General features: G+C 38.6%; 2 protein-coding genes across 2 annotated transcripts; both read left to right on the top strand.

Annotated features, from left to right (window-relative positions):
* Window positions 1-2,629: 2,629 nt before the first annotated feature.
* LOC120112025 (putative germin-like protein 2-1) lies at window positions 2,630-3,648 on the top strand. Its single transcript, XM_039130610.3, has 2 exons — window positions 2,630-2,790; window positions 2,974-3,648. The coding sequence occupies exons 1-2, from the start codon at window positions 2,679-2,681 to the stop codon at window positions 3,528-3,530; spliced, it is 669 nt and encodes a 222-aa protein (XP_038986538.3). The 5' UTR covers window positions 2,630-2,678; the 3' UTR covers window positions 3,531-3,648.
* Window positions 3,649-6,019: 2,371 nt separating this feature from the next.
* Window positions 6,020-7,038, top strand: LOC103700631 (putative germin-like protein 2-1). Its single transcript, XM_039130608.3, has 2 exons — window positions 6,020-6,182; window positions 6,364-7,038. Exons 1-2 carry the CDS (start codon window positions 6,071-6,073, stop codon window positions 6,918-6,920), a joined length of 669 nt encoding a protein of 222 aa, XP_038986536.3. The 5' UTR covers window positions 6,020-6,070; the 3' UTR covers window positions 6,921-7,038.
* Window positions 7,039-12,208: the final 5,170 nt, after the last annotated feature.

Below are 12,208 nucleotides of genomic sequence, written 5' to 3'. Positions count from 1 at the left end.
TTTCCTTTAATTGCTCGAAAACAAAATAATCTTCTCTATGGTGGTTGTTTGATCCAAGCTTCCCAAGTAACCTGCAGTTGGAAAGGCATCATGGGCTCTTGACTGCAAAAGTTTGTTCAACATTAACATTAGATCTAATAAGTTTTTTGCGCATTATTCAACTAGGTTAAACTCATAACCTTGCTTTGATTTTCTACTAGGATGTATTCACTAATAATTATTATCATAGCAATATTCTTTTGTGCTAGAATGCCTGTACAGATCTTGAGTATTATTGCTTTTATGTTTTCTCTGTTGATCCTCAGAGACATCAACTGTGAGAAAATATGATGCCTAGTCTCATTTAACGGGAGAGCAGAACGTGTAAGAAATGAGGATCAACTGTGAGAAAATATGATGCCTAGTCTCATTTGTGGGCCCAATTCGGGCCTAGTTCAGCCTAGTTCGGGCCCTATTTGGGTCGTACCCTTTTGTGGGCCCAGTCCAAATCTGAAACTCAGTCCAAACCCGAAAACTATTCTGAACCCGAACCCGGGACCCAAAATCCGAAATCCAGTTCAGACCCGAGCTCGGAACTTGAACCCGAACCCGAAACCCGGAACCCGAAATCCGAACCCATTTGGCCACTAAATGGAGTTTTGCAGTTAAGCCCTTGGCAGTATATTATTTCAAAAAAAAAAGGGCCTTCTGTAATTTGTATTTGATCCCTATAGGAAAGATTTATTACATAAAGGTTCCCAACTATATTTATTTAGTCCACTCAAGCTTTATAGAATAGTACCCTGTAATTAAGTATTAGTCCCTGCAATAAATTTTATTACATAAATGAACCAATTAGAAGCCAACCTTGGGGGCCCTATTTAGCTGGATCTATGCGGGCCCATTGGACCGTGTCCGATATGGGCCCTATCGGGCCATGCCCATTATGGGCCAACTCTGGGCCCTGTTGGGCTATGTCCAATAGTATTATTTTTGGATTTTGCTTAGTTCTGAAATTAACGAGGAATTAATTAAATTTAAACAGGTGAACTTGATCCGCCTATCTGAAGTAGGGATTAAGCGAGAAGAGGTAAGTAACTTAATGCTTCAAAGTGCTTTTTTCCTAAATTATTTGGTAAAATAATTATTACTGGATTAAATTTTGAAATATGTTTTGTATTTAGTAAAATGGGTCTGACATGTTAAATTTTATTTGAAAATCATGTTATATGCTCTGAAATCCGTGAAATATGACTGTACAGTTTATGAAATCTATTTTTATATATATGGATTCTCAGCATGGCTATGATCTATTCTGTTCTATTCTGGCCCCGCCAATGGGGATTATACGTTGGACCTGTCGACTTGTAACCTGTGAGGAACCGGTTTCGACACCGCGCCACCGGTGATTAGAATAGTGGTTTCTGGACACCGGCTGCCATCGGTGGATAAATATAGTGGATTTGGCACTTTTGTGCAACACCGGCCGCCATCGGTGAATAAATATAGTGGATTTGGCACCTTGTGCGACCCATGCCACTGGGTTACGTGGCTGTAGCCTATTATGTTGAGATTCTGGTATCAGAGTTTTTGGAAAAATGATAATAAGTTTTGAAAACGGTAAAACAATGTTATTTATGATTTATTCCAGTCATTATCCTATATTTTGGCCTGATATGCTCTGACCCCACTTTAGGGTATTTTGTTGCTTACTGGGCTAGTGTAGCTCATTTTATTTTATCTGTTTTTCAGATCCAGAGGCTTGATCGCATGGGATTGGAGAGTGCGTTAGATTTGCGCTATTATTCCTCCAGTTATTAACATTTTAGATTAGTCTGAACATTTGAATTATGTTGGCATATGCTATTTTGAAATTTTGTAAGATTGCTTTGGACCAACTTAAATAATTATGTCATTTTTGAGCATCTGTATTTGCTCCGATATGTTCCGATGCCTTGCATGCTTGCGCGGCCCGCCGTGCGGGCGTGCGGCATCTGCCGCGCCTCGGGCTCGGGGCTCGGGGCGTCTGCCGTGCCTCGGGCTCGAGGCTCGGGGCTCGGGATCGCTATTTCGATCAACTTGTTAGGTGGCTTCCGCTGCTCCCTTAGAAATCTATTGTCTTCCTCAAATCACATCGTTACTCGTTTTCAGAAAACGCAGTTGTATGACATGGTAAACGAACTGGTGATTTCTTGGTGAGATGCGATCAAAACCACGGTTGGAGAAACGTTTGCCATGGACGGCGTCCATTCCTCTCAGGCAGTCTCCAACAACTCCCAACTCTCCAAGTATATTTGTTGAAAGAAGACCACAACTGATATTAAAAAAGTATAATAACAGGGAGTAAGAGAAATCATGATCTATGTCTGGATGGTTTACTTGAAGCTAGCTATAATCTCTCCTTTTCCTTTCTCTGGACTGCTTCTTCCTAATTGTCTCACCACATACGTCATCAGCGATACATCGTCAAACCTTTACTGGGACAACAACAAACACATGGACAAACATTAGAGAACCATGGCATGCAATTTATCTAACATGGTTTACTCTTCTTCCTTTTACGAAGTCGCATGACTAAATCAAGCCTTATCAAAGGCCTAGTCCCACGCTCCTTCTATATATATATAAACTCCTCCCATAACACCTTGCTCCAAATCCCTTGGCCATTCTTCTGCTAGCTAGAAATTAAGAGAGCATAGATGGCTGCCCATTTCCTCTTCCTTGCTCTCCTTGCTCTGGCTTCATCTCATGCCATTGCTTCTGATCCTAGTCAACTCCAGGACTTCTGTGTTGCTGATCTTGAATCAAATGGTACTCCTATTCACAACATCTACCTTATTATTAGTTATTAGTTGCTAAATATGTAATTAGCATGCACGGTGTGTAATTTTCCTGAAGTTACCAGCTGTCAACCCAACTTCAAAGATACTAATGATGAGTTTTTATCATATGTCGTTATATATACTTACCTCTTCCTTGCAATTGTTCATGCAGTGCTTGTAAATGGGTTCGTCTGCAAGGACCCGAAGCTTGCCAAAGCCGAAGACTTCTTCTTCTCTGGCCTCGACAAGCCCCGCGACACAGGGAACAAACTAGGGTCTAATGTGACTCAAGTCAACGTGAACCAAATTCCTGGGCTCAACACCCTTGGCATCTCGCTGGCTCGCCTGGACTTTGCACCCTATGGAGTCAACCCTCCTCACATCCACCCAAGGGGAACCGAGATCCTTACGGTGTTGGAAGGCACTCTCCATGTCGGCTTCGTTACTTCTAATAACCCCAACAACCAGCTCTTCACTAAGGTCCTCAACAAGGGCGATGTGTTCGTATTTCCTCAAGGCCTCATCCATTTCCAATTCAACTATGGGAAGACAAATGCTGTCGCTATTGCCGCTTTAAGCAGCCAGAACCCTGGCGTGATCACCATAGCCAATGCAGTCTTTGGAGCGAAGCCACCAATCTCTGATTATGTTCTTGCCAAGGCCTTTCAATTGGACAAAAAGACTGTGGACTGGCTCCAGGCCCAATTCTGGATGGACAACAACAACTAGAAAACTGCATACAAGCTTCTTGATGGAAAATTTGGACGCAATTATTTGTACTGTTCTATTTGAATAAGCAAACAATACCAATCAGTTTGCATAAGCAATAATATATATTGTTGATGAAGGACTCCTCGTTTTAGTTATTTCATCAACTTCAAAAACTTTAAACACTTTTCCTAGCCTCAGTTTATACCTGGCTGTAACACATGCAAGAGCAAGAGAAATTAAATTTTGAAGCTGCACACGAGCTGGGCAAGCAAAAAATGGAATTAAATGATCCTGTAGAACTTATCCACCTCCCAAGATGCCCAAATTAAATTTATCCAACAAAAAATACCAAGAAATTTTCTATTTAATAACCATCACAACAAGAAATTTTCTATTTAACATCCAACACAAAAGTATCCGGATTACACAAATCTACCAATAAATTATCAAGAAATTTTCCATTTCCGATGAGCCACGCATGACAACAAAGGGCCCTAGCTCCATGAGTGGCACATATGTCCCGTACGTAGGACTTAGCCTCATGAGACATGATACGCCTAATACCTAAATTATAACAATTCATGTGAACCTACTAATCATGGTTACATGAATCATATCGTGAAAAAGCTTGGAACTTTATGCAAGTAATTAAGAGCGCATAACAATTACATTGATGCAAGAAGTTAGGCCCACTGTGTCGCCATTGAACTAACTATAAGGTCATGAGATCTATTTGCAACAAGATACTTTGGATTCACTGTTAACTCTTAATCCGTGCGCACATGAGCCCTCCTCAAGTTGTAAAGAACTACCTGCCCCAAACCCGTCATTTGGGCTTTGCACAGGGTACAGCCACGTATTACCCTAGGAAGCAACCCTGCAAAGGTATGCAGTGCCCGATAATCCAAACAAAAACACTCACTAATAGAATATAAGAATTTAAGTTAAGTAAAATATTTCATTAGCAACTAATAAGTAGAATAGTCGAAAATACAGGTTTCAGATATCTCTCGTTAAATACAAAAGCCTCATTATTACTATCTCAAAAATTCTTAATTTATCCTATAAATCTAGGCCTCCTGCAGTTCGGAATGAAAATAAAATAATAATATGAGCTAACCGCTTGATATTAAAATAAAATAATTTAATATCATCTAATCGAATGTTGAAATTAGATCAAGATATTAACTTGTGTTTAATTTTTGCATAACTATAAGACGAGAAAAAAGAGAAGCAACTAGACTAGGCAACACGTGTGAAATGATGTGTTTGTGATATCAACTGTGGTTGAGATACGAAATTGTGGTTGCCGGCCGTGGGCAAAAACATGGTGTGTGTTTTGACCTGCCACAGGCTAGAGCATGAGCGGACTAGTTCAGTACCATAACGATAATGTTGTCGGAATCTGAGCTTTGTTAACCGGATAATGGTAAGTAACCTCGCTGCCTTACTGTTGAATAAAAATGCTAGTTGGATAATATGTGACGTATTTACACAGAGCAATATTGATATATGACATCTATGTCGAGACTCTCATTCGTGGTGATGTGCAAGTAATTGAATTGCTATTTGATTAAACTTGAATTGTATGCTAGTATGGCTTATTTGTGTGTTCCATAAATATAACCAGTAGATATGTTAAGCATTATTCATTTGTTAGTCCGTTGCTGTGCAAATTTTACTATTTCCAAGCATCTTTACATGTGCTAAACAGCATTCTCCATATTCATACTGGTGTGCATGCGTGGAAGATTCTTACTGGGTTGTAAAGCTCACATCGTATCTTCCCTTTTTCTTTCAAAGTCACAAGATGCGTAATATCAATCGGGTCGGATGTAACACCTAGGCTTTTAGATTTTGATATTATAATAACTGTTTCATTTGATGTAATTAATGGACTAATGCAGTTTTTGCAAGGTGTCGTCGTCGTCGTATTCGCTATTTGAACCAGTTAGGTGGCTTCCGCCGCTCCCTTAGCAATCTATTGTCTTCCTCAAATCACATCGTTACTCATTTTCAGAAAACGCATTTGTATGACATAGTAAACGAACTGCTGATTTCTCGGTGAGACGCGATCAAAAGCACGGTTGGAGAATCGTTTGCCATGGACGGCGTCGATTCCTCTCAGGCAGTCTCCAACAACTCCAAGTATATTGTTGAAAGAAACCGCAACTGATATTAAAAAAATTATAATAATAGGGAGTAAGAGAAACCATGATCTATGTCTGGATGGTTTACTTGAAGCTATAATCTCTCCTTTTCCTTTCTCTGGACTGCTTCTTCCTAATTGTCTCGCCACAGACGTCATCAGCGATACTTCGTCAAACTTTTACTGAGACAACAACAAACACTTGGACAAACATTAGAGAACCATGGCATGCAATTTATCTAACATGGTTTACTCTTCTTCCTTTTACGTAGTCGCATGACTAAATCAAGCCTTATCAAAGGCCTAGTCCCACGCTCCTTCTATATATATATATATCAACTCCTCCCATAACACCTTGCTCCAAATCCCTTGGCTATTCTTCTGCTAGCTAGAAATTAAGAGAGAATAGATGGCTGCCCGTTTCCTCTTCCTTGCTCTCCTTGCTCTGGCTTCATCTCATGCCATTGCTTCTGATCCTAGTCAACTCCAGGACTTCTGTGTTGCTGATCTTAAATCAGATGGTACTCCTATTCACGACATCTACCTTGTTATTAGTTGCTAATTAAATATGTAATTAGCATTGCATGGTGTGTAATTTTCCTGAAGTTACCAGCTGTCAACCCAACTTCAAAGATACTAATGATGAGTTTTTATCATATGTCGTTATATATACTTACCTCTTCCTTGCAATTGTTCATGCAGTGCTTGTAAATGGGTTCGTCTGCAAGGACCCGAAGCTTGCCAAAGCCGAAGACTTCTTCTTCTCTGGCCTTGACAAGCCCCGCGACACAGGGAACAAACTAGGGTCTAATGTGACTCAAGTCAACGTGAACCAAATTCCTGGGCTCAACACGCTTGGCATCTCGCTAGCTCGCCTGGACTTTGCACCCTATGGAGTCAACCCTCCTCACATCCACCCAAGGGGAACCGAGATCCTTACGGTGTTGGAAGGCACCCTCCATGTCGGCTTCGTCACATCTAATAACCCCAACAACCAGCTCTTCACTAAGGTCCTCAACAAGGGCGATGTGTTCGTATTTCCTCAAGGCCTCATCCATTTCCAATTCAACTATGGGAAGACAAATGCTGTTGCTATTGCCGGTCTCAGCAGTCAGAACCCTGGCGTGATCACCATAGCCAATGCAGTCTTTGGAGCGAAGCCACCAATCTCTGATTATGTTCTTGCCAAGGCCTTTCAATTGGACAAGAAGACCGTGGACTGGCTCCAGGCCCAATTCTGGATGGACAACAACAACTAGAAAACTGCGTACAAGCTTTTTGATGGAAAATTTGGACGCAATTATTTGTACCGTTCTATTTGAATAAGCAAACAATACCAAACAGTTTGCATAAGCAATAACATATATTGTTGATGAACGACTCCTCGTTTTAGTTATTTCATCAACTTCAAAAAATTTAAACACTTTTCCTAGCCTCAGTTTATACCTGGCCGTAGCACATGCAAGAGCAAGAGAAATTAAATTCTCAAGCTGCACACGAGCTAGGCAAGCAAAAAATGGAATTAAATGATCCTGTAGAACTTATCCGCCTCCCGAGATGCCCAAATTAAATGAATCCAACAAAAAACATCAAGAAATTTTCTATTTAATAACCATCACAACAAAAAAAATTTTCTATTCCGGACGAGCCAGGCATGACACAAACGGCCGTAGCCCCATGAGACGGACATATATCCCGCAGGACTCAGCCTTATAATTAAGACATTGAAATGCCTAGTACCTAAATTATACAAATTCATGTGATGTGTGCATTTCACACCTACTTATCATGGTTTCATGAACCATATCATGAGCACTCTTGGAAATTTATGCATGCAAATAAGTGACCACAAAAATTACTTTGATGCAAGAAATTCGAACCACTGCATCACCATTGCACCTAATTAATATAAGGTCAAAAGTTCCATTTGTGAGGTACTTGGATTGACTATTATTCTTAAATCCGTGCACACCCAAGCCCTCTTAAAGTCGCAAACAATTCTAGCTCTAAAAGTTGCCGTGCATGCATCTTAGGTGGCAGAAATGTGCAAGGATCAGGTCAGATCCATAGATATACTTGTTTCCTAAACCAAATCAAAACTGGACCGATCATCTCCTAAAACCATTTTATAGCGATCCAAAAGATTTGGTTCTATTCAGTTTATTAGGTTGTTGACGTTCAATGGGTTACGCTAAATAGGTTGGACTAAATTTAAACATAAAATTTTAATTTTATATTAAAAAATAAAAAAATTATATATATATATATATATATATATATATATATATATATATATATATATATATATATATATATATATATATATATATATATGAGATTGGGTCGGGCCGGTTTGAACCAATATATTTTAAAAGCTCAAATCAAAATCAAACCAAATTTTTTTAATTCAAACCTTTCTCAGATCGACAGCAAATGAAATTTATTAAAAGAATGATATAAACTAAACCAAAAAAATCAATTCGGATTGGTTTCATAGTTCGATCAGTGTTTTGCATACATGTAATTTAGGGTGGCCTACCAGATTTAGGTTCATTGGCTGGTCTATTGCCAGCTTAGAGGCTCCACATCCCATGGACCATTTTGAATTTGTAATCCCTATTCCCTGACAAAGTGTTGGTTGGTGTGTGGGCTTGACTGGGATCTGCATAATCAAATAACCCAAGGCTGGAAATTGTGGACAGCATAATATCGACTGGAAGTTCTAAGGAACCGATCACAGTCATTATTTCTGAAAATATGATGCACCTAAAACTTGCTACGTGTGATCTAAAATAATAAATATAAATAAAACTCTTTGTCTACAATTCTTTTTTGAAAATCAATTAGTAGAAAGCTTATGAACATGATTCGACTCCTACATGCAAGTCAACAGTAATCTTGTCCTTAAGTACAACAACTCAGCTCAGCCCGAATCTCCTCTAATAAGCACGATCGCTGGGGAGGTGAAGGCTTGACCTGAATAACTCCTTCAAAAGATGAAGAAGAGAAAAATTTTCTATCTCAATCTCTCTCTAGAGGCAGAGAAAATAGAAAAGACAAAAAAATAAGTGAGAGCGGATTTGAGGATCCAAGATGCTGGACCCAGAGCCTATTTATAGACTCTATTTAGATGACCAAACAGAAACAATGATTTATAAAGATATATAATATTTCGGAAATACCATATCGTTTTGGAAACCAACATTCTCTTCCGAAGAGACGCAGCTCTTCTAAATGAGGTGCCCTATAAAATTATATTTTAAAACATTTAAACCAACTTGTACCAAAAAAAAATATTTAAACCAACTAAAATTTAGAGGATAAGAAAAAATTTAAATTTTTTTAAAATTAAAACTCTAACAATGGCTACGTGCCATTCTCCTGTAATCCATTTGTGTACTTCTCATGGCTATTGCCACTTACTGCAGACCATGTAATTACCTCTTATCGCTATTTGCCATTTTATTCTGATCCGGCTAATTACCTCTCATCGCTGCGTCGAAATTTCATTAGATATATACCCAAGGACATGTGATCATTAAGGGAATCCCTGTGGAAATTTCAATAGATTTATCCTCTCATGGCTTGCCTTGTTCACAGACCTGGTGCTTCCAAATCATGATGAACACTATCCAATGAAATCCGTAAGGCCCAGCTTTTTTGGCCTGGCCCATCACTAAAAGTGGCCCAAATAAATAAATAAATAAAAAGAGTTGAGATGGGAGAGGACTCCCAGATGGGGGTTCGCCTCTTCTTTCCGAACTCAATGGAAAAGGAGTTTCACTACCGCCAGACTTCGGCAAGACCTTGGAATTCGATCTACGAAATGCACTCCTCTCTTTCCTCTCATAATCCTACTTCTGATTCTCAATCAATCACCAATGAAAAGCATGTAGTTCTCCGAACTGCGTTGAGATGATTCTACTCTACAAACGAATTTCTTTGTAGTTTTTCTCTCGTTGACAACGAAAGAAAATTCTCTTTTCTCAATGGAAATCGATCTATAAAATACACTCCTCTCTTTCCTCTCATGATCCCACTTCTGATTCTTGATCAATTGCCACTGAAAAGGCATGAAGTTCCCCAAATTATGTTGAGATTTCTCAACAAACCACAGTCAATTTGCCTCATCGACGCAAGGTAATCAACCCTGCCTCTCTTTTATATTTATTTTAGAATTCCTCAGTCATTATCAATGATTTCATCGGCTCGATTTTCGTTGGTGGTCACTGGATTCAGATGAAGACCCAATGCTCTGCTTTCGTCTCCCTTGTTCCATTTTTTTCTCCATCTTCTTCATCGTGATTTCAAGCTGAGGTCTTTGTCAAAGCTTCGATCGAGCTTCCAACAAGCTCTATTACCATAGCTGAGCCTCAGTCGTTGGCTAATGAGCTGAAATACCAACTCTTCCTATTTTGGGACAACCTAGTATTGGGTTTCCTCTTCTTTTTCTCTACAACCAGCCATTATGGTCATTGCCATCGTCATGGTCGTAGTCCTTGTCGGAGGCTGGACATCAGGCCACTATTGCTGACCGTCAAGGCTGCATCCATTCTGATCAATCACAAGCCTCCCCTATTTTGAGAAAGGAGAGAGTTTTCTCTCTTTTCTTTTCTCTATTCTTCCCTCTCTTGTTTCTCTCTCTTCTCCCTTTTTCTCTCTCTATTTATCTCTCTCTACATTATCTGGGGCTCAGGACTTTACCTGTGGACTCCAGATTGGCCCAAATAGGAGGTTCGGAACTAGTTCAGTTGTGACCTTTCAACATTTGACTTTTATCCAGCATTCACTAGCATCTTGGTCATTGTTGGATTCCACTAGATCTAGCCATCCGTAATCACTATATGTTAACTATATTTTGATTTGATCTTTGATAGGATAGAATGAACTTGACCGGACCGATCAGATAGTTGGGCCTTACTGCTCGATCAGCCCTATCTTTCTTCATTCTTATCGAGCATGAAGCCTTGCCTCACTTTGTTTGGATCCCAGTTGACTCCATTGTGGAGGCCCCGAACCGCTCCGATACCTAGGTGGTAGACTGGCCTATTACTTTAGCCCTAGGTAGATCTTTTTGAAATTTGGCCACTATTGATTTTTACCTGACTAGTGGGATTCTACTTGCTCAAACCGACCTGGACAATCGAGCACTATCACTTGACCAACCTAATTTAGGGGCATGAGGTTGTTTTCTAATAGTATTTTAATTTTTGACTTTACTTAGCTTTTGAGAGAATGATGAAATTAATAATATTTTATAATATTAAAACAAATGCACATGATCCGCCTAACTGAAATGAGATTTTGAAGCTAGAAAAGGTAAATAACCTAATGTTTCGAAGTATGTTTTTCAAATTTTTGATAAAATAATAATTAGTTGATTAAATTTGATTATGATATATGTGTTATACTTAGATAAACAGATCAGACATACTAATGTTATGATAGTAATTATTTTAAAATATGTTATATGCTATATTATAAAATCTGAAAAATATGACTAGACAAATTATGAAAAATCTGCTTTATATGTATGTCTTCTCAGCACAGATATGATCTAGCCCCGCCAATGGGGATTATTTATTGGCCTTGTCGACTTGTAATTTGAGAAACTAGTTTCAACACCGCACCAGTGGTGATTAGAATAGTGGTGTTTGGCACTTTGTTTATTCTAACCCATATCACTGGGTTATATGGCTATAGCCTGATATTGGATTTCTAGTATCATTTTATGAAAATAATAATAAATTTTAAAAGAGATATATGTATTATTCGAGAATTGATTTATTTTTCAGTCAATATCTTGCTCTTTAGCTAATTATTTGGCATACTTAGACCCCACTTTGGGGTATTATGTTGTTTACTGGGCTAGTGTAACTTATTATTATATTTTTTTCTCAGATTCAGATGCATGATTGCTCGGTACTTGGAGTTCTGAAGATACTTTCAGTTATTAGAGTTCTAGTCAAACTATTTAGACTAGTTAGAATATTTTATTTGATTTATGTAAATAGTTAGCATATGTTGACTTATGTCACATTGAAACTATTATAAGAATTATTTGAATAAGTTCTTGATTAAATAAATTTTTAAGAATTATTATTGTTTTGATATAATCCGTAACCTTGCACATTTGCATGGTCCGACATACAGGTATGTGGTGTTTATTATACTCTAGGTTCATAGCGTGACAAGATCCATCTGCTTGCTAAATCATCTAATATTTTGCAGAAAAAATAGTCTCCCCATGCAGAGGTTTTCCATGAAACCTTGCTGAAATAATCATCCGGTCTCTTGAAAAATTCAGAGATATCTCAGTCCTAAGAAGTTCTCTATTACTGAGTCCCCATTAAAAAATCCACATCAGATTGATCTGCACTAAGAGGTTGAAGATGACGATTTTATTACAATTTTTATCTTTTTGCATTGGAACTTGACTCAAGTACCAAACCTAAACAAATCTAAATGGACAGAGCTTCTAGTCAGTGGCTTTGGGCAAGAGTCCAGTGGTCTCTGATTCAATTGTGGCTAGTGTTTTATCTTGTTA

This window comes from Phoenix dactylifera, chromosome 12, assembly GCF_051530095.1.
Source record: "Phoenix dactylifera cultivar Ajwa chromosome 12, Ajwa_hap1_PhDact_Kaust_v1.1, whole genome shotgun sequence".
NCBI lineage: Eukaryota > Viridiplantae > Streptophyta > Magnoliopsida > Arecales > Arecaceae > Phoenix > Phoenix dactylifera.
Note: the sequence above shows the minus strand (reverse complement) of the source record. Positions and strands in the feature narration are given on the sequence as shown.

Coding starts and splice junctions, on each gene's coding strand:
- LOC120112025 (XM_039130610.3), top strand. CDS start 2,679: ATGGCTGCCCATTTCCTCTTCCTTGCTCTCCTTGCTCTGGCTTCATCT. Junction 2,791..2,973: donor TGCTGATCTTGAATCAAATG/GTACTCCTATTC, acceptor TTGTTCATGCAG/TGCTTGTAAATGGGTTCGTC.
- LOC103700631 (XM_039130608.3), top strand. CDS start 6,071: ATGGCTGCCCGTTTCCTCTTCCTTGCTCTCCTTGCTCTGGCTTCATCT. Junction 6,183..6,363: donor TGCTGATCTTAAATCAGATG/GTACTCCTATTC, acceptor TTGTTCATGCAG/TGCTTGTAAATGGGTTCGTC.